At 43.4% G+C, this 23473-nt stretch overlaps 1 protein-coding gene and 1 non-coding gene across 4 annotated transcripts; both read left to right on the top strand.

Moving 5' to 3' along the window:
- The first annotated feature begins 1383 nt into the window (after positions 1-1383).
- prrc2b (proline-rich coiled-coil 2B) lies at positions 1384-22009 on the top strand. Of its 3 annotated transcripts, none has more exons than XM_017460135.3 (31): positions 1384-1567; positions 4818-4996; positions 6112-6289; positions 7868-7970; positions 8158-8221; positions 8748-8912; positions 9257-9573; positions 10161-10297; positions 10468-10631; positions 10758-10845; positions 10933-11065; positions 11150-11495; positions 11907-12046; positions 12252-12435; positions 12536-12749; positions 12842-14782; positions 14864-15033; positions 15144-15259; positions 15425-15566; positions 15671-15747; positions 15843-16124; positions 16233-16334; positions 16590-16776; positions 16914-17011; positions 17113-17240; positions 17391-17631; positions 17874-18041; positions 18205-18284; positions 18401-18488; positions 18637-18846; positions 19524-22009. In XM_017460135.3, exons 2-31 carry the CDS (start codon positions 4882-4884, stop codon positions 19692-19694), a joined length of 6549 nt encoding a protein of 2182 aa, XP_017315624.1. In that variant the 5' UTR covers positions 1384-1567; positions 4818-4881; the 3' UTR covers positions 19695-22009. The 3 variants fall into 3 exon arrangements, with proteins under 3 accessions (XP_017315624.1, XP_017315625.1, XP_017315626.1); XM_017460136.3 differs by having other exon boundaries at positions 8769-8912; XM_017460137.3 differs by having other exon boundaries at positions 18205-18303; positions 19524-19663.
- On the top strand, positions 8283-8416 carry LOC124626509 (small nucleolar RNA SNORA68). The gene has a single exon (XR_006981376.1). It is a non-coding gene; the product is annotated as a small nucleolar RNA SNORA68 (small nucleolar RNA).
- Positions 22010-23473: the final 1464 nt, after the last annotated feature.

Below are 23473 nucleotides of genomic sequence, written 5' to 3' on the forward strand. Positions count from 1 at the left end.
GTGACAGCAATCCCTGGGCTATGGGGTAGGGTGGCAAGATGGAAGCCTTTTTTAACCAAAAAAGAAATACAAAACACATCCAATCTCCCCCAACCATGTGGAATAATGTGGTCTGGTCTGATGAGACCAAAGTTGAACTTTTTGGCCATAATACCAAAATATATGTTCGGCACAAAAACCACAGCACATCACCGGAAGGACACCATCCCCACGGTGAAGCATGGTGGTGGAAGCATTATGCTTTGGCGCTGGGTTTTTTTTCAGCTGGAACTGAGGCTTTAATCAGGGTGGAGGGAATAATGAACAACTCCAAATACCAGTCAATTTCAGCACATAGCCTTAAGGCTTCTGCTAAAACACTTAAGATGAAAAGGAATTTCACCTTTCAGTGTGACAACGACCCGAAGCAAACGTCCAGATCAACAAAGGAATGGCTTCAACAAAACAAGTTCAAGATTTTGGAAAGGTCCAGCCAGAGTCCAGACCTAAATCCAATCAAAGATCTGTGTGGTGACCTGAAGAGGGCTGTGTACAGGAGACGCCCCGCCAATCTGACAGAGTTTACACGATTTTACAAGGAAGAACGGCAAAATATTACTAAGCCACATTGATCGACTATTACCCAAAAAGATTGAGTGCTTAGATAAAATCTAAAGCTGCTTCAACTAAGTATTAGTTTAGGAGTGTGCACACTTATGCAACCAGGTTACTGTACAGTTTGTATTTTTCAATTGTCCCCCTTAAAATGATTCATATTGTTTTTCACTTTAATCAATAGGTTAAAATTTGACAATAAAGGTAGAAAAGGTTCTGACATGATTTATTCTGACATAGTTTCATTGTTTTTTACATCACAAAAACTTGCCACTTACATTATAAAAGGTGTAAAACTACCTAAAATGAAATGAACTGTTTTCCATATTATTCATTATTTTTGACTTGAATGTTGAATTTTATTTATCAATCATAACTTTTCATTCTTCACATGCCAGTACGTACACTTTCAGTTTCTTGGGGTTTTTTTGTGATTTTTTTTGTGTCTATATACAAATATACACATTTAAATGCAAAAAAAAATTGTTGAGGTAAAAAATATTAACTGTAAAGTGATGATAAAATTAAACAACATAAAATGGGTACATTTTTTAAAAATATATATTTTAAAAGACTGTAACACATTTTAACACATTTAGAGTCGGGCACATTTGCTTTTTGATTTATCATATGTATTTTTAAAATAGCGATATAAAAATAGTAAACATTTACATTTACATATCGTTCACGTTTAACGCTCCTAATATCTTAAAGCTGACAGAAATGTAATAACGCGAATACGGCCGGCAGATGTCGCTGTTGCACGCCTCCTTCACGCTGCCTACGTAATTTCCGGCAGATTTCAGTAGGCCGAGCCGCAGCTACAGGCAACATTAAAAAAAACGGGAAAGAAAAAAAATCCTATATTAAGAAAATTTGTCCCGAAGAATCTTCATCCATCCTTTTAGATTTTAACAGCAGGTGGAAATATTTCTAAATATCTGATATAAACTGAACGCGACTCGTTGATTCGGTGAGTTTTTTATCTCCGTCTTGGTGCGTAAATGAAGCTTTTTTCCTCCCCTTCAGCTCCGGACTTTATTGTTGCTTTTGTTCCGAGCAGCAGCCATCTTTAATCTTTCATCTTTAATCTCCCGATTTTTAAACACACTTCTAACCCGCTCGGGTTTGTCCGCGTGCAACATTTATACGTTTTATGACTAAAACATCACAACTCCGGGGTTTAGACTGTCCTCAGAAGTGTCTATTTGTCGCTGCTGTGGTCTGTCACGGTCCTGGTTTTTTTTTTTTTTTTTAAAAAGAGCTATATCTATTAAAATTAGCCCTTAGCGTGAAGATTAGCATGACCGTTATTTTTTTAAAGTGTCGCACATTCTCAATAGTGGTGGTGTGTTTTTATTTAAACACGTATGTAACGTAAAACAGGCAAAGTTTACATGACAATCGATGCGATTTTGCGATAAAATTTCATCCTCTTCTGACTATGCTAACTAACTAGCAGCCCCGGATTAGCCGTGTTTACATTCACCGCTAACGCAGTGTTAGCATTAGCAGAGCAGATAGCAAACTGCATTCCTAACTCGTTCTTTTGTAGGTAATTGCGATGATGATAAAGGAATAACTGTTAATAGATGGTATTAAGAATATATATATTTTTTGTTGTTCGTAATATTGACGGAAAAGTTTGTGTGAGAATATTTCCTCTCCTTTTGCCTCTCGCGCTAATTAGCTTGCGAGCAAACCTAGCTAGCTAATTAGCAAGCTCGAGCTCGTACTTTGCGGTGAGCGCGTGCCGGGTTGAACGAGTCATGATGTTTTTAAGAAACGATCAAATGAACAATTTATTTATTTATTAGCTTTATTTCTCCGTGGAGTTTATTTGTAACCAGTTTGTGCTAAATCTATGATTATATAACTTCCTCCCCGAGCTCGCTAGCGAACATTATCGTTTGGCCTTGAGGACAGAAATACCGTTTGTAAATAAATAAATAAAGCTTGTAAATAAATTATAACAAATACATAACTTATTTATTTTTAGTCTGTTTTGGGATTTAGCGTTTATATTTGGCTAAATTATGTGAGTAGATGTGTTTTTGTGGGGTTTTTTTTCTTCTTTTTCTAGGCCTTAAAACGAAAATCAGGGCTGGAAGTTATTTGATTTGTTTATATAAATGAATCAAATAATTATTCTTTTTTTGTAAGTCTGTTTTTGCTTCACAGTTTTTCAACTTAACTAGTAGGTTTGGAACAATCTTTTTAAAATTCATCCAGGTGCTTAAGTGTTCAAACACACCTGAGATTTCTCCTTAAAAACAAAATATTGTGGGTTTGAACTGTGGAATGGGTCGTGTCCCAAATCACGTTTACCCCCCCCCCCCCCCCCCCCCGTCTCCTGTACCCAGATGTCTGATGAACAGCCAGGTCACCTCGAATCAAACCGAACCTCTGGATTCCCTCTACGTCATCTGCACCAGTGATTTTTAGATGTCGAACCTCTTCCTGATCCTCGCACCGAGCTCGGAACCCGCGTGCGGTTCTAGCGTCGCCTGAAAGTTTTGCTACGTTCCGTTAAAACTCCCCCTCGAGTCAGAATTCCTACTTTAGAAAGTCAAACCTCCGAGTTCAGCACGTGATGTCGAAACAAAATGGCCACCCCGAGCGTCAGCAGTAAACGCAGCGGCACTTCTTTTTTTTTTTTTTAATTAATTTTTAATTGTTAGACGAGTTCTACTGTATGCGAATATTAGCTTTAGATTTTCGCTAACGAAAGACGAACACGTAGGCATACACGGCTTTACTCGGTTTGTCGCTGAAAATCGAAAATGTCATCATTCTGAGTAATTATCCCGAGCAATTATCTGACAATACGATAAAGCGAAAATCTCGAAGTATATATGATTTTCACCACATGACTCGGGGAGTTTTTAATATCGGATGGAGTGACACTGATGCGCACGCTGTGAGATTAAACACGGCAAGCAGCAGCCAAACTGCGTAGAAAGTCGCAGGTGTGCGTCGACTGAATCGAATTGCAGCAAGAAGTGAATTGAATAAAATATAAGTTCTGGGTTGTGGCATTTTATTCTTTTTTTTATTTATTTGTAAGTATTTAGATCCAAAGCCCCGAGCTGCAGAAACGCTGTGTGTCCAGTAGATTGAAACCAACGAATAAACAAAAAGGATCATATGCGACACAAGTTATTTATATATAAATGATTTGATTATTATTAGCCTCAGCGTCGTGCTCGCGTGATTTTATTTAATTTATTATTTCTTGCGTAATTTCTAAGCTCACTTAACCATTGGGGGGAAAAAAAAAGTTTAGTTTTCTCCTCACTGCATTTCTAAATGAAGAATGAAATAGTTTTATCTCGGCGTCACGAAACTCCCAGGTTCAGGGTTTGGGTTTTTGTCTGCGCCTGAGCAGAACGTCGTATAAAAGAGCTTTGTGTCCTGTGAAAGCTCAGACTTCAGAAGAAAGATGAAGAGAGAAGTGCAGTCTAAACAATCGGGAGATTATGGCTGCTGCTACGGGGTAGAGGAAGTGGGGGTGAAAAACTCCCATGGGAAAATATTTTCTTGATTTCAGGTTCGAGTCAGAATCGATCGTCGTTTCTAACGTTTTCCCGCTTTAAAAAAGTCGATAGTTGATCGGTTGATAGAACTATCAGAAAGTTTAACTTTGTTCCATCGCTGTTCTCCCGTCCTTCGGTAGATATATCGGTCATAGGTAGGGGAAAGATCTACAGAAACCCAAAACACACGGCAGGTTTGATTCACTTGAGTCAAGTGAGTCGATTCAGAGTCGGATCGCTTTCTGAGTACTAAGAGGAACAAGGCCACATCGCTCAGAATCCCCCGAGTGTGATCGCCATGTCATCACCTGCTTAAAGAACCACACCGAGGCGGACAACACTCCAGGAGTGGGTGGGGGTGGGGGTGTGGGTGAGAGAAAACATCCAGTGACCTCATGAGTCCTGATTTTCCATCAGAACACAGAGGAACCTTTCTGTTTCCGTGATCTCACTTGCAGGAAAGTCGTTCCTGTCTCGTTAAACACGCACACAGAGGCTTTCGTTGGGAGTGGGTTCTTTTTGGAACGTCTGTTAAAGCACGTTACGCCGTGGTTTAGACGTTAAAGAACCAGACCGATGATGGTTTCAAAGTCTTTTTCAACATCTCATGGCCAATCACAGTCCAGAATTCATCAGCGCTGTTATAATGCTGTGTATATTTCACGTTTTTTTCCCCCTTTTCTATAGAAACAGCCGGTATAGAGGAAGAGGCGCAGAGAAAAATTTCCATACTCGATGACATTTCATCGCAATGTCCGATCGTTTGGGGCAAATAACCAAGTCCAAGGATGGGAAAAGCAAGTATTCCTCGCTCAACCTTTTTGACAAGTACAAGGGAAAGTCAATAGAAACTCAGAAAACCACAGGTGAGGCTGAGACTCTGTTCACCTTTATCACCTGTTCACCTGTATATTATTACATCTTCTTTATTTTCCTTTTTCCTCCTCTCACTGCTGTTCACTGTATTTTATTATTTCTATCACCTTACACTATTTTATCATTTTATTCTTTTTATTTCTTTCTTTTTTTTCCTCTTGGAGTTGGTTTAAGTAATTTTTAATTTTTTATTTGCAGTACCATTTAAAAAAAAAAAAAAAAAAAAAAAAAAGTGTAACAATTTCAGTCTTATCACTGCTTTTTGTTGCATTTAAAAATTTTTTTTTACTATTTTATTTATAAAGCCTTTTTGTTTTCTCTCTTTTAAGTTGGTTTCAATTTCTTATTTTTTAGTTATAGAACTTTCAATCTTTCCCTCAAACACATTTTATATATCATTTACTTTTTTTTTTCTTCACTGCTATTTGTTGCTTTTATTTTACTATCTTATTTATAAACCCCCCCCCCCCCCCCCCCCCCCCCTAATTATTTTTTTTTGATTGTTTTGTTGGTAAATTTGTTCAAGGTTCTTTATTTTATACAATTTTAAGTTGTGTAGTTTTCTTTCTTTTTTTATATTATTATTATTATTGTTGTTTATATTTTACAAAATTATCTTCCCAACGTTGATATTTCTCGCCTTTTTATATATTTATATATTTATATATATGCTTTTTTTGGTTTTTAAGCTGGTTTTCATTGCAAGTTCATTATTATTCTATGCCGTTGTAGTTGTTTATAATTTTATTGTTTTGAGGTTTATTCAGTACAGTGAAGGAGAAGAACAGAGAGGCTCTATATACTTCTTTTCTGTTCTTTTCCCTCGCTGTGCTGTGGAAGTAGCATTTTAAATGTTTTAAGTGTTAAAATTGTAATACATTAAATTTAAGTGTATTGTAAGTAGATGAAGCTGTGTATCGTGACATTTGAGTTTTAATGATACATTTTTATTTCTTTCTTTTTTTTTTTTTTAATGTAACGGTTATCGTAATATGTAACTGACCCCAGCTGGAGGAGGTGTTGTAGAAAGGAAAAGAAAGTGTGTGTGTGTGTGCGCACTTGTTGATGTCATTAACCGGGGTTGGTTCATTTCTCCGCACTGCAGTTGTTGCTCGACATGGCTTACAGAGTCTTGGTAAAGTGGCCGCTGCCCGGCGCATGCCCCCGCCCGCTCACCTGCCGAGCCTGAAATCCGAGAACAGAGGAAACGATCCAAACGTGATTATTGTGCCCAAGGACGGAACAGGATGGGCGAACAAGCAGGAACAACCCGATCAAAAGAAGTGAGTGCGCTCCCCCCCCCCCCCCCCCCTCCCTCTGGTAGATCTTTGTTTGGGTTGGTTGGTGGGGAGTGTGTGTGTGTATATATATACACACAGATGATGAACGAGAAGTCTAAGCGCTGCTTTCAAACTTGCTGAGGTGTTTTATTTTTGTTTTCCCTGAAAAAGCGTTCGCCGCTGCATTTTTCTGATATGATAATTAATCACGGGACTCTCGACCTGGTACGCTGGCACCGCCTAACTAACTGTCCCAGCCTGCCGTGTAGATTAGATTTACTTTTTTGATTCGGAATACATATTTGCGTGACGAGGAGGCTGCTTTTCTTCGCTGTAGCTTTGGGAAAAGAAAATCAGAGCTTTTTTCTTTTCCTTTTTTTTTTCTCCCTTTTTTTTGTGGAATGGAATATTTTTCCATTCAGCATTTGTGTACTAAGACCTTTTTCGTATCTTTTTGGTCTTCCATGTTTTGTTTTTTGTTGTATATGTCCACGCGTGCCCCTAAGGTAACAACTTGTTGACTAAGGTTAAAAATAGAAGTGCTTGACGTCACTCAGTTGATTTTATTTTATTTTTTTTCACCTTCCAAGTTTTGGAAGCTGTGTGAAACACTGAGAGAGGAACGAGATATATATATGTATATATATATGTATGTATATGTATATATATATATATATACACACATATTAGAGAGAGAGAGCGTGCACTAGTGACAGACAGACTGATGTATCAGGAAATGTACTGGTCTAAAGAGGAAAAGTATTTTAAGAGACGTGCGTCTGCGCTAGTTTCTCTCTTGGCCTTGGTCGGAAACCGAGGTGTGGTGTTAAGCGAATACTGTGTGTGTGTGTGTGTGTGTGTGTGTGTGTGTGTTGGTGTAAGAACATTAAACTGGGTGATTTATAAATATTCAGAAGAGCTCAAGGTAATACTGTGCGACGGCTGAGTCGTGATGGTGTGTATCTCAGTAAAAGTAAATGAACACACTTTGTGTGAGGTGAAACACTCGGCATGTGAGTAAAGAGAAGTCATGAAGGTGATGGAATTGGATTTTGGGTGATAAAAGATGGTGTAGGTAGTTTATCCCCGAGAGGAAACCTGATTCATCTCCTGTCACGCGCAGCAGATCCCTGAATCCAGTTTATCATCAATGGTGCAGCTCCATGCTTCTCTTCTGGGAAGGCTTTCCACTAGATTTTGGGGCGTGGCTGTGGGGATTTGTGTTCGTACAGCTTCAAGAGTGTTAGTGAGGTCGAGGTCAGGTGCCGATGTGATGTTGAAGAGGCTCCAGTTCATGCCAAAAGTGTTCAGTCGGGTTGAGGTCAGGGCTCTGTGCAGGACACTCCAGTTCTTCTACCTTCTTCCAACCTTCAAACACCACGTCTAAGCCTTTAAAAAGATGTTAAATCTGTGAACGGTGTAGATGTTAAAGATACTAACCCACATCGTGTCACGGATCCTCTTTTGCGCTCGTTTGGATGACGCGCGTGATCGTAAATGAACCCGAAAATGAAAATAAACCGTTTAAGCCGTGTCCTGCGAGGATCATGACAGTCTCTCGTCGCTTTCTGTCCGTTTCAGTTCCGTTGTGTCGACAGCACCGCCGCCGGAGTCGCAGCAGCCGCTGCCTTTGCAGAAATCCGTCTCCAATCTTCAGAAGCCAACAGCGGCAGCCAGCCAGGAGGTAAAAGAAAAAATCAGTTTTTGATGCACAGAGATTTTGTATATTAATAAAAACAACAAAGGTGACTTCACTTATATGGCAAAAATACCCACCATAATGTCAGTTTACTTCCTTGGTTTGTTTTGGGTTTTTTTCCATTAAATTTTTGAGATTCAACAACCTGTAATAACTCTCCGTTCCTTCACAGAGCACAAGCACCGGTGGACCAAAGCAATGGGCACAACTAAATGGAAAGGCAGTAGATCAAGATGGTAACTCCCACATCCTGTCACTTTTCCTTCATGTCCTTTCGGTCCCTGTTAAACCGTAACCTCCGCACGCAAACCCAAAGGTCGTTAACTCGACACGTGTGATGACCTACGCTACACGTGCGCAGAGAAACCAGAACCTCGTCGCCTTTTATTGGCTCCTCGTGCCAGTAGATGTGAAATTGAGGTCCGACATTCAGCCGCTCAAGTCCTTGGAAAAGTGCATTGGGGATGCGTTTCGCTTTTTATTAAACGATTAACGGCTTCACTTCGCCGTGTGAGCGAAACATTGTGGATGTTTCTTGTTCTGGTAATAAAAATAAACCTGAAAAGGGTGGTCTTTGCTTACGTTAGGAACGACAGAGAAGTGTGATTAATAATAATAATAATAATAATAATAATAGTGTATCATTTGGATTGGTGCAAAGCAAATTTGTGAAATTCTTTGTTAAAGTTTTTATTAATTTTTATGGTTTTTTTTTGCGTGTGTGTGTGTGTGTGTGTGTGTGTGTGTGTTTGTGTGTGTAAGTAACACTGGCTCTTCCTGCAGGTTTAAGGGCCTCAAACCGACTGCAGCCCTTCTCTCACGAGGAATTTCCGACGCTGAAAGCAGCAGGAGAACAGGACAAGGTTGGCAAGGAAAAAAGCGCCTTCGATCCGTCGTATGGGCCAGGACCAAGCCTCCGCCCTCAGAGTGAGTCTCAGAACCGCGGCTCGTTTAAATGCCGTCAGATACGTAACTTTAACCGCCGCACGCAAACCCAAAGGTCGTTAACCAGACACGCGTGACGACTTGCGCTACACGTGCGCAAAGAAACCAGAACCTCGGTGCTCTTTATCGGCTCCGTGTGCCAGTAGAAGTGAAATAGAGGTCCCACATTCAGCGCTGAAGTCCTCCAAAATCAAATACGCTGTTAGGTTGTGCTTTTTAAAATGGAAAAAAAAAAGGTTTTATAAACGAGTCGTATAAATAGCGTTAGCATTGCTTATCTGTCGAAGTCGCCCTTGCTCATGTGTTGTGTGTGTGTGTGTGTTCAGACGTGACGAGTTGGAGGGAGGGTGGAGGGAGGTACCTGCAGCCCCCGTCTCTATCCTCAGCCCTCTCCTCCGATTCAGAGGGCAAAACCAGTGCCTCGCCTGAGGCTACCACTCCTATTCCTCCTCCGTCCTCATCTTCCACTTCCACTTCCTCTTCCTCTTCCGCTAACGCCGTCACCACCGCCAACGCGACGTCTCCCGACCCGAAGGATCCTTCGCTCCGACCGGCTCCGCCCACACGCCGAACGACGCCGGGTCTGCAGTATCAGCTCCATCACTCCTCGACCACCACCTACCACGACATGCTGCCTGCCTTTGTAAGGGTTCCGTACAGGGTTCATTAACCCTCATAAACACAGGAGCTGCATTTCTCTTAAGTTCTTCTGTTTTGAAAGTTAGATTTTAATATAAAGTGCGTTTTCATTAGTTTTAGTATTGTGACGTGGACTGAGTGTGTAAATAACTAACACATATTTTTAAAAATCAAAATATCATGCAGTAATATAACAGTAGTGAGTGACAAGGTTTTTTTTGTACAGTTTTAAAAAGAGAAAGGGGAAATGAAGAAAATGATTCAAATTAAGTCAGTGCTCATTTCTTGTTTGTTTTTTTATTCATCTTTTTCCCCCTCGTGTTCAGTCTTGTTTTTATTTATTGCACACATGCATAATTTTCTGCCCCGTTTAATAAAAATTTATTCTTTTTCTGTCAGTGACTCTCGTTAATAGCCCACAAAAACGTCGTTGTACATCTTGCTAACAAGCGTGAATTTATTTCCAATATTGAATGTGAATTATAATTGTGATAAAAATGAGTTACTTTTTCATATATTGCTAAACGTCTTTAAGAAAAATGTAAAAAAAAAAAAATATATATATATATATATTTTTCCCATCTCCATCAGATGTGTCCCAAGGAGATTCGTGATGGACCGAGTTCTTCCGAGCACGGAGCTGCTGCTGCTGCTGCTGTTGTCGCCCCTATGCGCTTTGATGCTCGACCTACGTTTCGACCGACTTACCCTCCTCCTGATCCTGTCAAGTGCGTACCTGCCTACCTTTTTAACAACCTGCGACAACCGAGCGCTCCTTTACTGTCCGTTCCTCTTGTAACGAAAGTTTCACATTGAAGCGTCTGAGAAGTAAACGATGATTAGGATCAGTTTCAGATCTCTGACTCGGATTTAAATTAACGGCGCGTTCTGTTTATAGCGGAGACGTGCGGAGAGAAAACCGGTTCGGCCGAGTCCCACCTCGTCCCTCTCCCCGGCCCGTTCGGCGTCCCGGAGGCCGGCCTTCCCGTCCCGCCATCATCAACCCCGACGATCTGAAAGACCTGGACGACCTGGACAACGATTGCGAGGATGGATGGGCAGGTAAACGCGTCAAACGAGCTGTACTCGGAAATCTCACTTGCTGAATTCCAGCCGGTTCGTTGTGTACGTCACTAATAATCCAGTGACGCGCTGTTGATGTGTAAACAAACGTGATCATCTTTCCAGGTCTTCACGAGGAGGTGGATTACAGTGAGAAGCTCAAATTCAGTGACGATGAAGAGGATCACTCCCCCAGCGATAAGAGCAAGATCTGGTGCGTCTCTGCATCCTTTCGACATACTTTCCGAATAAACTACTACTGCTTGGGCGTGTTGGTAATTTACCGTCTCGCTGTTTTTAGGGGAGAGTGGGAGTCTCGTCGCGAGCGCCAGTCGTCCCTGAGCTCGGACGGTCAGGAAGATGCGTACCATCACCAGCACGATCCTCTGCCTTCCAGAAAAACCAACAGCAGATACGGCTCCACAGACGGTCAGGTAATAAAAGCGAGAATCCTCATCTATCGCAAAGTGTCGATCTTATCTGAGACCTTGTCTAGTTATTTATTTATTTTCCCCTAGCCCCAGCAGAAGACCGGCGGTGCGAGCGAGTCTGTGGAGGAACAGGACGAGTCTCAGCGTTCCGCTCCTCCTGCCCCTCCTCGGGGAAAATTCGTCTCGCCGGATGTCTCCGAAGCCGTAGAGAGGGCGCGGCGGAGGCGTGAGGAGGAGGAGAGGCGCGCCCGAGAGGAGAGGCTAGCCGCCTGTGCTGAGAAACTCAAGAAACTGGACGAGAAATTCGGCAAGATCGAGAGACCGGCGGCGCACTCCGGCGACGCGCACGGAGCAGATAACAAGGAGCTATCACCGTCACCCGGGAGAGAGACAGGCAAACCTCACCAGGAGGCCTGGCAGCATGGGAATAAAGGTCTGGACGATTCACTAATTAACGAGAAACCTTTTAATGTTTTCTGTGTTAAAAGGTGCATCGGGAAGCATAAGATTACGTCTGTACCGATTAAGTATAAGCAGCGTGTGAATGATTCAAGCCCATGTTCATGAAGCTCCGCCCCCAGAACCTTATGCTAAGGCTACAGTTTAATCCTTTTATTTATTTTTCTTCAAATATATCGTGTTCTACATATCTTACAGGTTATTTGTACAAGTGAAGAATAAAAAAAAATAAACAAAATAATGCCTATCGCACCTTTAATGCCAAAACCAGCTTGATTTGTTTTTCTGTGCATTCTGATTATTTATCCCCTCTCTCTCTCTCTCTCTCTCTCTCTCTCTCTCTCTCTCTCTCTCTCTCTCTCTCTCTCGTTCCATGCTGATGCAGATGTGTCCGAGCAGAAATCCGACGTGCTCCACAGCCAGGAGTACCGAGACGATTTCAGCTACCGGAGCGAGGACGACGGTCCGGACCATGCTCAACGCCACCAGAAGGCCGTTCCACCCCGTTTCCAAAAGCAGCAGCAGGTGAGCGGCAGCAGCTCGAGTCCCTCAGGCACGACGAGCTTTAGAGTTTTAATCCTGTAATTCTCCAGGAAGCTCGTGTAGTCAGTCATCAGACGTTTGTAGGCGCTTTGATGCTTTTTTTTTTTTCCCCCTCCTCGTCGAGTGTGGTTTATTTCTGTAGTTCTCAGTAGTATTACGCGGTTTATTTTTCTGTCTGTGTTTTTAGGATCAGGTGTATAAGATGCAGCAGTGGCAGCAGTCTGGTTCTGGTCCTGCTCAGAGGAGTTATTACCCCCCTCACGTGCTCGGGTTTGACCCCCGCTGGATGATGATGCCCCCTTACATGGACCCACGCATGACCCAGGGACGCTCGACTGTTGATTATTACTCTCAGAGTGTCCACTCCTCGGGTACGTTACTCGACAAGGAGCCGACAACGTGGCGTTTCGGCTTAAGTAAAATTTATTTGTTTACACGCTTTATTTATTTTTATTTTATTTTCCTCTGCAGGCGTGATGAAGCCGGCCGGGCAGCAGGATCGCCTCAACAGCCCTGGGTCTGCCTCGGATGAGGGTTGCCATCCCGGAACGCATCAGGAAAGGAGAGCGCTCGCTGGTGACACTTACTCGGTTTGGAGCCAAGATGGCTACCCACCTGCGCGCAGTTTCACCCCACCTTACCAGAGACAGCACGAGCGCGCTGAGAGGAGTCAGGCAGACGACAGGTATGTGAGACGGATTATTCCTGGATGTGTTTTGAAATGGTAAGAAGACGGATTTTGAGTTGTGTTTTTTGTTTTTTTTTTTTATTTTGCAGGAGTGACCGGTCATGCTCCCAGCAGGACTCCTACGAGGAGAGAGGGATGGAACGGGTCGAAAGTCCTTCAGAAGATCTTCCGCATCAGGGCTATCGCCCGAGTCGAGGGTCCGATATTTCTCTTGGCTCGCAGCGAGACGAAGAAGCGCCTCAGCTGCCAGGACACGGCGAGTACTTAAGACCCGAGCACCAGAAGGAGGGTTCCTCTAACCGGCACCAGAGAGACGGTCCGGATTCTCGTGACGAAGCACGTGAGGGCAAGGAGAAGAGTTTCGACTCTGGTTTTTGGAGGAAAGACGACTCCGGGAAGAAAGACAAAGACGGCGCGCGGTGGTCCGATCCGGGGTCTAGCAGCAGCAGTAGCGGCGGGGTTAGCCATCCGTCCGAACCGAGCAGCAGAACCTTTAGGAGGACGGGTCCTATCAAGAAACCGGTGCTCAAGGCCCTGAAAGTGGAGGACAAGGAGAACGAGAAGCCCAAATCTGAACCGGAAGAGAAGCCTGTTCCATACAGACTCGAGAAGGAAGTCCTTACCAACGTCTACGACCTGAAAAAGGACAACCAGCCGGTGATCAACAGGCACCCGGCTCCTCCTCCTCCCGTCGCCTCTCATGACGAGAAGCAGTCTTCTTGGCCGAAAGTCGAAAAACTGAGCGACCCAAGCGAAGAGTCCAACAAGGAGAACGGCTGGGATGGTGGTAATTCCCAGGTGAAAGAGAACTCCGAAAGCAGAGAGCCTCTGCCGCCTCGCCGCAACAACTGGATCTTTATCGACGAAGAGCAGGCGTTCGCCGGAGCCAGAGGAGTGGGGCGAGGCCGCGGAAGAGGCTTCAGAGAGTTCAACTCGCGCGGAGGAGGCCGAGGAGGGCGTGGCGACAATAGAGGAACGTACAATGCCGGGAATATCCAACGGTCAGGCCGAGGTCGAGGGTCGAGGGATTTTGTCAAAGCCGAGGATTTGCAACGAGGCAAACCGCGAAGACGGAACATGAGCGAGACTCTGAGTGAGGCCTCGGAATACGAAGAGCTGCCCAAACGCCGTCGCCAGAAAAACGGAGAGAACGGAGAAGCTGCGTATTCCGCATCCGGAGACACTAAAAGGGCAGATAGGGATTCCTGGAGGTCCAATAAGGTCTACAATAACGACCAGAGCGCCGGTGGAGAAGCGAGGGAAAAACCCAAAACCAGAAGTTTCGGTCGGTCCCTTCCTCCACGCCTGAACGCCGGGTACAGCCGTGGGTTTGGCTCGAAGGATTTTTCCTCTTGGCGTGGAAGAGGGAGCCAGTTCGGAGGCGGAGCCGTGCAGGAGAACGGCTACAACTTTACAAACGAGTCCTTCTCAAGAAAATCCGCGGAAGGCGACTTTGTGAAATACCCTCCGAAGTTCGCCTCGTCTTTCGCGGAGAACGGAGTCGAAGACCGAGACGGCGAGTACCATCTGGACAACGAAAACTCTGACAACCGGCCGCTGAGGAGAAGACGCCCTCCTCGCCAAGACAAACCCCCTCGGTTTCGTCGTCTACGTCAGGAACGAGAAACCGGAGGGCAGTGGAACGGCGACGAGTACGTCAACGGGGATTTCACTAATCCTTGGCCGGGTCGGGCCAAAACCGGAGAAGACCGTTGGCCTGGTCAGTTTCCCGGGAGTAGGCAGCAGGAATTCGCTCCTCAGGGGGAGGACTGGGAAACCGGATCGGAAAACAGCGACTTGAACGACTGGAGAGAGAAACGCGGCGAAGCGGCTGCAGAACTGGGCCATGGGGAGCCGGGCTCCGAGAAACGAGAGCTCTCCAAGAGAAGTTTCTCCAGCCAGCGCCCTCTGGTGGAAAGACAGAATCGCAAGAGTGACATTTTGGAAAGCTCAAAGATGCCTTTGTCCAGCGGCGGTCCGTCGAACCGAAATGACGGCTGGCAGAACGGAGTGACGACCAGCTGCAGACGGTGAGACGGTCGGTCCGGTACAGAAATTATCCGCGTGGCGTGCTAGAAGGAATAATTTAACCCCGTTTTTAATGTGCGCAGGAGTCCCGAGGACACTTCTCCGTACGGCGTGGAGCAGAGCGAGGATGGCCTTTCCACCAGCAACGCTGAATCTTCTGGAAAGAAGCCGGAGAAAGATCTAAAACCGAGAAGCTTGAAGGGGGGAGACCTGTCCGAGCCGCTTTCACAGTACGACCTGAACAGCTACCCGAGTAAGAACGCAATTAGGGAGGGGCGGGTGGAGAGAAAAATTACACTACTTTTGGCCTTTTAATTTTTGTAAATTTTATACATGTTTATAAACGTCTGAACTCTTTGGCAGTCGAAAGCGACTCGGGAGTCTCTATTCCGAGTCCCGACGGATTCCAAGACGCTCTCGCCAAAAAACAGCGGCGTCCACAGGAGGACGAACGCAGGAGGAAGGAGCCGGGAGCGCCGGTGCGTTAGAGTTTAAGTAGATTAGATTTACGGCAGTACTGAACGTTGACTTGTCTTTAGTGTGTATAGTTTAACATTACAAACTAATCCTGTCAGGAAAGGACTGGTAGGTTGTTTTGAAATGTTCGATGTGGTCACAGGTTGTGTGTGTGTGTGCACCGACAGGTAACGGTAAAGAACAGAGCGATTGCTTCAAAAATGCCTCCTCGTTTCGCAAAGAAGCAGGGCGGTATCTCGATGGAACAGCCCGAGGAAACGCTCTCGACAAACAACCTCGGCACTGAGATCTGGGAGACCAACAGCACGGGTAACACTATACACTCTCCAGCTGTGTGTAGGAATAGCTTCAAACCTCAACATCGTATGGAATTGTATAAAAACTGTTTGTGTTTTTCCCCTCTCACATTGAAGCTCTAACAGTTCAGTCGTCTGGTGGAGACTCGTGGACGAAGCAGGTGTCGTACACCGGGAGCGAACCGAATTCAGAGGTCGTGCTAGAATAACATCAATATTATTAAATCAGTCAATAATGATACGATTACCGTAATTATGATTACCGTAATTCGTTAAATATATCGTTCAGGATTCGGACGCGGGGCCGGAGCAGAGCAAAGAGCACAAACCCGGGCCGATCGGAAACGAGCGCTCTCTGAAGAACCGCAAGGGTTCCGAGGGAGTGGAGCGTCTGGAGGGCCCCATCACGCCCGTTAACGGAGTGGACATCCACGTGGAGAACGTCCTCCCCGTCCCGCCCATCGAGTTCGGCGTCAGCGCCAAGGACTCGGACTTCAGCCTCCCTCCGGGATCGGCGCCGGTGGCCGTGTCCAACCCCGTCACCAAGCTGCAGGACGCTCTCGCCAGCAATGTGGGTTTCAGGAGATCTGTTAAAGTGTTACTAACGTTCCTGTGGTGGGGGTTGAGGGAGTCATGATTATTTACACTCTGAATTGTTTTTTTTACATGTGCGTTTTAGGCGGGCCTTGCTCAGGGCATTCCTATGCTGCGTCGAGATCACCTGCAGCCCGGCATCAGCCTCAATCCCATTTCCTTCCCCAGCACCGACCTCACACTCAAGGTACACATCGCACCATATACAAACGGCTTTAGACAAACTCTTTAGCCATTCACTAAAGAGTGTTTCTTTCCTGTGACGTCGCGATAGCGATACAGACGTTAGCAGGAAGTTCGCCGTCTTAATAAGTGGCTAGTGTTTGTGTTTATTTCATCACAAAGAGAAAACTCTGCAGACCAGGGAGGAGTTCGCTGGTTAACGGTTTAGGATCGCGTGTCAGCGTTTAGTCTGACAGCACCGCTCTGTGTTTTTGTTTAGATGGAGTCTGCACGTAAAGCCTGGGAGAACTCGCAGTCCCTCCCCGAGCAGGGTTCTCCGGGCAGTGCCGGGTCCGTCTCGCAGCCTCCCTGCAGCTCGTCCAGCGCCGTCAGTTACAGCTCGTTCGGAGGAGTGTCCATGCCTCCCATGCCCGTGGCATCTGTCGCTCCCTCCGTGTCCATGCAAGGTCAGATTTATTCGTGTGTGTCTTTAGAGGTTAGATCGGAGATAGTGGTGAAATTTTTTTTTAATTTCCCCCCCCCCCCCCTCTCTTTTCTTAAATGTACACTTCATCTTAAATGTTTTTTGATCTCACCTGTGTAGGTAATCACATCCCCCCTCTGTACCTGGACGGCCATGTGTTTCCAAGCCAGCCTCGTTTGGTGCCGCAGACCATGACTCAACAGCAAAGCTACCAGCAGGTAACAAGCTAACGCATTAAATAATGCAGAAGAATACTTCTCTCACACATCATAGTTTGGAATATGAGGTTTTTTTTCTTTTTCTTTCATGTTTGTGTCAGGCTGCAGCTGCTCAGCAGATCCCCATCTCCCTCCACACGTCTCTGCAGGCTCAGGCTCAGTTGGGCCTCCGGGGCGGTCTGCCCGTGTCTCAGTCCCAGGAGATGTTCAACTCTATTCCTACTTTCAGGTGAATGAAAAAAAATAAATAAAATAAAAATTCCCCCAAATCAAGGTGGTCATGGGTGAGTAACGTGGCTGTCATGTTACTTATAATATAAAGTGTAGTATTGTAAATGAAGCTGTTGTTAAAGTGAAAGTGTTTGTTCTACCTTCGCAGGTCGCAGGTGTACATGCAGCCCAGCCTGTCCCACCCGAGCGCCATGGTGCTTTCCGGTGCAGCCCCTCTGAAAGGGCCGTACTCTGCGTTCCCCGGCATGCAGCCCTCCGAGATGGTGAAGCCGCAGTCCGGCTCGCACTTCCAGCCTATTAACGGCAGCCAGGCGCTGGTTTATGACAGCACCATCAACCAGGCGGCGGGAATGGGCACGTCTCAGCTCATGGACTCGCAGCTCATTCAGGTATATTGTTTTGTTTTTTGTTTTTTTTTAAAAATCTTGTTAAAATGTGGATGCGTTGTTGCCATGCCGATCTGACGTCTCTGGCTCGTTGGACACGGGGTTGTGGACGCCATCCCAAGTTGGTGTACAAGTAGGAATTCTTTGGTTTTTCCTAGTCGGATTTTCGAATTTAAATTCAAAGTATGCAGTATTTTTTTGTTTGTTTGTTTAATTAGAGTTTGTTTGTGTGTGTGCGCGCGCAGGTGACGATGCCTTTACCCGGTTCTCAGCTGCGTTACGGTTCGGCCCAGCAGCACCTGATCCTCCCGCAGTCCATCCAGCTCCAGCAGGGGCAGAACCTGTCTGTCAGCGCCCCACGCCGCATCATGCCCCCCCAGTCCCAGCCTCCCGTCCTCACCGCCAGCCGAGAGGTGACCACGTCACCATTTCTGATCTCTAAACCTTTTTTGGTGCAATATCATTTTGTAATTCTTTCTTAATTGTAGGTTGTGTTTATTTGAATTAATTCTTTTTTTTTTTCTTTTTTTTTTTTTTCTTTTTCCATTTACCCTTTACGTATTCGGGTTTTTTCAGCCGTCTCAGCTGGAGATGAAAGGATTTCAGTTCCCTGATAAAGCCAGCCACTCACCTGGGATACCTGGCGGCTCGTACAGGTGCGTAAGCGCTACACAGGTGAGCTTGCTGATTTTCTTCTTTTTTCTTTTTTTAAAACGTAAAGCCTCTTGAATTTCTTTTTGTTTTCTTTGTTCTTTGTCTCTCGGTTCTTCAGGCCAGGTTCTGCCAGCCCCAGTGGGAAGCCATCTGGTCCCGGTGCCCCCCCGACCGTCGGCCCGCTCCCCGGCCATTATGCTCAACAGGTGTTTACATTTCAAAAATGTTCCCCAAACATTCCTTTTTATACCTTCTTTTTTTTTTCTTTTTTTTTAACATTCCTAACTATTTTGTTTTATTCTCTCTCTTTCCTTATTTATTTATTTTTTGTTTGTTTGTTTGTTTGGCGTTCAGGTGCCCCCTCCACAGGGCAATATGGTGATGCACATGCGCACCTCTACCAGCGGGCCTTTCCCAAACCCCATCCAGAGACCTGTAATGCAGGTAAACAAGGCTGTAATTATGCGCTCTACCCCTTACTCGAGCCCGGGCCGCGATCCTCCCCACTCCACCCCCCCTACCAACCCGGAGCCCCCTAACAAGGGTGCGGAGGAGGGCACGAAGGTGAGCCACCCACTGTAAAAAATATATACACATAGGTGATTTCAGTTCATCCACTTCTTTTCTCATATTGGTCTATTTTTGTAGAATTAAAATAATAATGCTTTACGTTGATCGTTTTTCAAGAAATAAAAGTTTAAGCATAAGTTTGATATGTTTATCTATAATGCATTAAAGTAAATAAAGTTAGAGCGGCTGTTAGTGAAATATAAAATGCTGAGTGACTGAGCGGTGTGATTTAATATAACGGCACATCCCCGAGTGTTTTATTGCTCTTGTACCACAGCAATTCGAAACGCATCTCAGGGAAATTCCTCAAGAAATCGCTCGAGAAAACGCCAAGAACACATTTCTGAAAATTCTAGGCCAAAAGGGCGTCTACTGTGAAGATGCTAAAATACTAAGTTATAAGGAGAAAGATAATTCGTTGTTTATAGCTTCTGTAAAACAAGTGAGAACTACAAACGGATTAAAAAGTGAGGCGTGTCGTTCTTTAGTCGGTCCTTTTTTTTATTTATTTATTTTTTTAAGTTGCAGTGTAGTAAGAGGAATTAAGCAGGAATTTGGACCCACTTCGTCTCACCGCTCCGTCACGAAGAGTTGAATGATTGTGTTATAATAATGTGTTGTTTAAGTCGTGTTTAAAGCACTGATGCTCTCTTTTGGTTGTTCCTGTGCAGGTGAAGGTCCTTCGTGAGGCTCGGCAGGTTGTGTCCGATCTGAAGGCGCCCTCTTCCTCATCCGTGATTCCCGGGAAACTGCAGGAGGCCGCTGCAGCCGGACCGGGGAAATCGAACCGCACCGGAGCCATTAAACCTCATAGCGTTAAAGTGGAGGAGAGCAAGGCCTGATATCACAGAGCTCACACACACACGCGCACCATCATACTGAGGATCTGAGCTCGAACCAAGGACTCACTCTCTGTGTGTGTCTCTCTCTCTCTCTCTCTCTCTCTCTATCACACACACACACACTCTGTGTCTCTCTCTCTCTCTCTCACACACACACACTCTCTCTCACGCTCTCTCTCTCTCTCACTCTCTAATATTAGTTTGGTTCTCATTCGTCCTTCCATCTTTCACTGGACCACAGACTGAACCACAGGAGCACCAGAACAGGACATTTCTTGGTAAAGCACCGTATAGAGAGATAGATATATATATATATAAATATATCTATATATAAAAATGTATACTATATTATATATATATAAATATACACAGATGTGATCGCTTGGGACTCTTCTAAGCAGACTCTCTTCAAGATCCTCGTTATTTATTTTCCATTTCAAGAAGAACGACGATTTAAAAAAGAAAGGAAAAAAGCCTCACCATGAGTTCTTTTCGTCACCCCACCCCCTTCGCCAAAATCGCCCCGCCCATGAGGTCGGGCTGTAGTTTACGATCAGCGTGACGCGATGAAACATGTCTTGTTTAAGAACTACAGTGTCTCATTTTTACTGGAAACCATGGAATTTTAACCCTTTCTTTGTTTGGGTTTTTCTTTTTTTCTTTTTTTTTTTTTAAATAAATATATTTAAAAAATCATAATCAAGCGCCTATTTGCTCTGTTATGAAAGGGCACCTTTTACTCAAATAACACACACAAGGTCCCGAACCCGGTCATTTGAGGATTTTTGTTCTAGATATAACTCCTGAAAGAAGCTTATTTTTTAACCCAGTGTGGGGTTTTTTTTTTTTTCTTCCCCTTATGTGCAAATGTAATCTACTCCCTCCCCCATCCCCCTCCGTTTCAAGCGCCGTGTCAGCGTTTAAAGGAATATACACGCGTGTGTGAGAACTTCGTGATGTCATTTTTGAGCTGTTTGAAACACTAAGGTTGGCTGTGTGTGTGTGTGTGTGTGTGTGTGTGTGTGTGTGTGTGTGTATAAACGTAGGGCACTTCAGCGTTAAATGGTGATTTTTTTTTTTTATTTTTGTTTGTTTGGTTTTTGTTTTTCAATCTAATATTTGATCTGTTGCTGTATAGTTATTAGGGATGGGTGATGTCATGAAAAAAAGTATCATGACATTTTTTTGAACTAGTATCGTAATATTTTGTTGTAAGGAGGGTGGCTATGAATAAAAAAAAAATAATAATTTTTTTTTTTTAAAGACTTGGTGTGAAAGATTAGTGCTTAGCGCCCTCTGCTGCCTTCCTGGTGAATCAGCACCGCTTTAAGAATCAGTTTAGTCGGTTTTTAAGGTGAAAAGGGGTGGAGCTGTTTTAGTTTCAGGGCCAGATAAATACATTTCAAAGCCTGAAATTTTAAAAACGCCTGGTCTGTTGTAACACTTTTTTTTAAATTTTTTTTTTCTTCTGCGGGGGAGAGGGATTTTCAAGGTATTCTGAAGTGAAGTGGTTGTTAAAGGGTTTTTTTTTTTTTTTTTTTTTTTTTTTTAAAAACACGCACACAAACTTAAGTGAAGAGAAGATGTATTGTGATAACGGTATCATGGCCATGTATCACCCAGCCCTAATAGACATGAGATAAAGTCTGTTTTAGCGCCTTCTGCAGAGGATCTAATGGATTTCACGAGTTATCAGTGAATGGTTGTTTTTTTTTTTTTTCTTTCTTCGTCACGTTTTGGTGAAAATCTTCTTCAGGGGGAAACATACACACGGTCTTCACTTCTTCGCGAGGATATCAGCTGAGCATCTCATCCCACGACCACATGGAAAATTTAAAAAGGTGCTTTCGGCTGTCAAAATGGAAAAAACTAACAAAACAAAAAAAAAAACTAAAGAACTTTGTGCTGGTGTAAATAAAGAGACGCCTCGTGCCTGCTGTGGAACGTGTGAGGAACGCTTAAAAGACTTCTCCTATTCCTCTAACAGGACGTTTTTGGGTTGTTTTTTTTCCTCCTCCGCCTCCTGTGTGAGAAGTGAATTTGATGGCCGTACGTCGGACCCGCGTCGTTAACTGTACAGGCTCACGTCTTTCCTTTGTAACCTCCAGAGTTTCTTTTCTCCTTTTACATATTTAAGTTCTGTTGTACGGGCCGCTCCTCCTCGGGTTCAGAGGCCTCTTTATCCTTAAATGTTGTTTATCCTCTGCTTTCAGAGATGTGACTTATCATTGCTCTTTTTTTTCTTTCTTCTCTTGTATAATGATCTCATTGAGAAGGGGAAAAAAATTAAATAAAGCAAAATGCTTTTTGAAAGACTTTGTTCCCATGAAGCTTTTCCTGTGTGTGTGTGTGTGTGTGTGTGGCTTTATAAAGTTGTGTAATGATTGTGTGAAAGATACTGAAGAGGATTATAAATGAGCGTTAAGTCGGTAATCCTCCGAGAACTGAATGAATAAATAATTTGTAATATCCTGTGCGTCCATCTTTTACCTTTCTAATCATTTTTAATCAATATTATATTTGATAATTTTATGCAAATCTTTGGGTATCGTCTGAGCAGCTTTTGGATCTTCTGGGGGTTTTTTTAACATTTTTTTTATTTTTCAAATCAGCTTTATAAACTGACAAACCTGGGAATAAAAACATATTTTAAAATTATTTATGGTTGATGTTATTTTACAAAATCAACATGCAGCGTCAGAAAACATCTCGTGTGTTTTTTAAATTTTATATATATATATATATATATATATTTTTTTTACCCCTTTTATTTCTTTCATTTTTATCCAGCTATTAAAAGCTTTAAAAGGTGGGCTTTATTTCTTTAAGTTATGTATTAATGTGTTTATCTTTAACCACTCTTAATATTTTAAAGCATTCTGGCTTTATTAGTTTAGTATAGTTCAAATTATTTAATTATCTGTTAATTTATTTTTATTTTTACTTCAAATATATTTGTTTGTTTGATTCTTTATTTATTAATCTGTTGTTAATGTTTTTGTTGTTGTTTTTTTAATTGGGTATTATCCATTTCGCCTACTTATTTATTAGTAGTGTTTTTTCTTGGGCTTTATTTATTCATTAATTTAATTCACATTAATTTGTTCGGTTTTTTTTTTAACTATTCTTTTTTTTTTTTTTTTTTTATGATTAAAGTTCTCAACCGTCCAGGCACTATCAAATTAATTTACATTTTTTGTTTGTTTGATTAATTTTTTATTAACCAGTTATTAATCTTTTTGTTGTTGTTTATTTTAATTTTTTTTTTTTAGTTTTTGTCATTTATCCATTTAATTCACTTTATTTGTTTGTTTGTTTATTTTTTTTTGGTTTTTTAAAGCCTTAAAACTTTTGGACTGATCCATTTAATCTCGTTTCTTGATGGTGGTATTATTATTATTATTATTATTATTATTATTATTATTATTAATGGACCGAACTCTAAATGAAACTGATGAGTTGGGGCTCAATCACACATAACTTCCTATCAGATATAAAGTGTATTATACACCAATCAGCCATAACATTAAAACCACTGACATGTCAGTAAGTGAACGGTCAGTTCTTGAAGTTGACGTGTTGGAAGCAGGAAAAATGGGCAAGTGTAAGGATCTGAGTGACTTTGACAAGGTTGTGATGTCTAGACGTCTGGGTCAGAACGTCTCCAAAACAGCGGGTGTTGTGGGGTGTTCCCGGTATGCAGTGGTCAGAACCTACTAAAAGCGGTCCGAGGAAGGAAAACCGGAGAACCGGCGAAGGGTCACGGACGCCCAAGTCTC

This window comes from Ictalurus punctatus, chromosome 28 (assembly GCF_001660625.3).
Source record: "Ictalurus punctatus breed USDA103 chromosome 28, Coco_2.0, whole genome shotgun sequence".
NCBI lineage: Eukaryota > Metazoa > Chordata > Actinopteri > Siluriformes > Ictaluridae > Ictalurus > Ictalurus punctatus.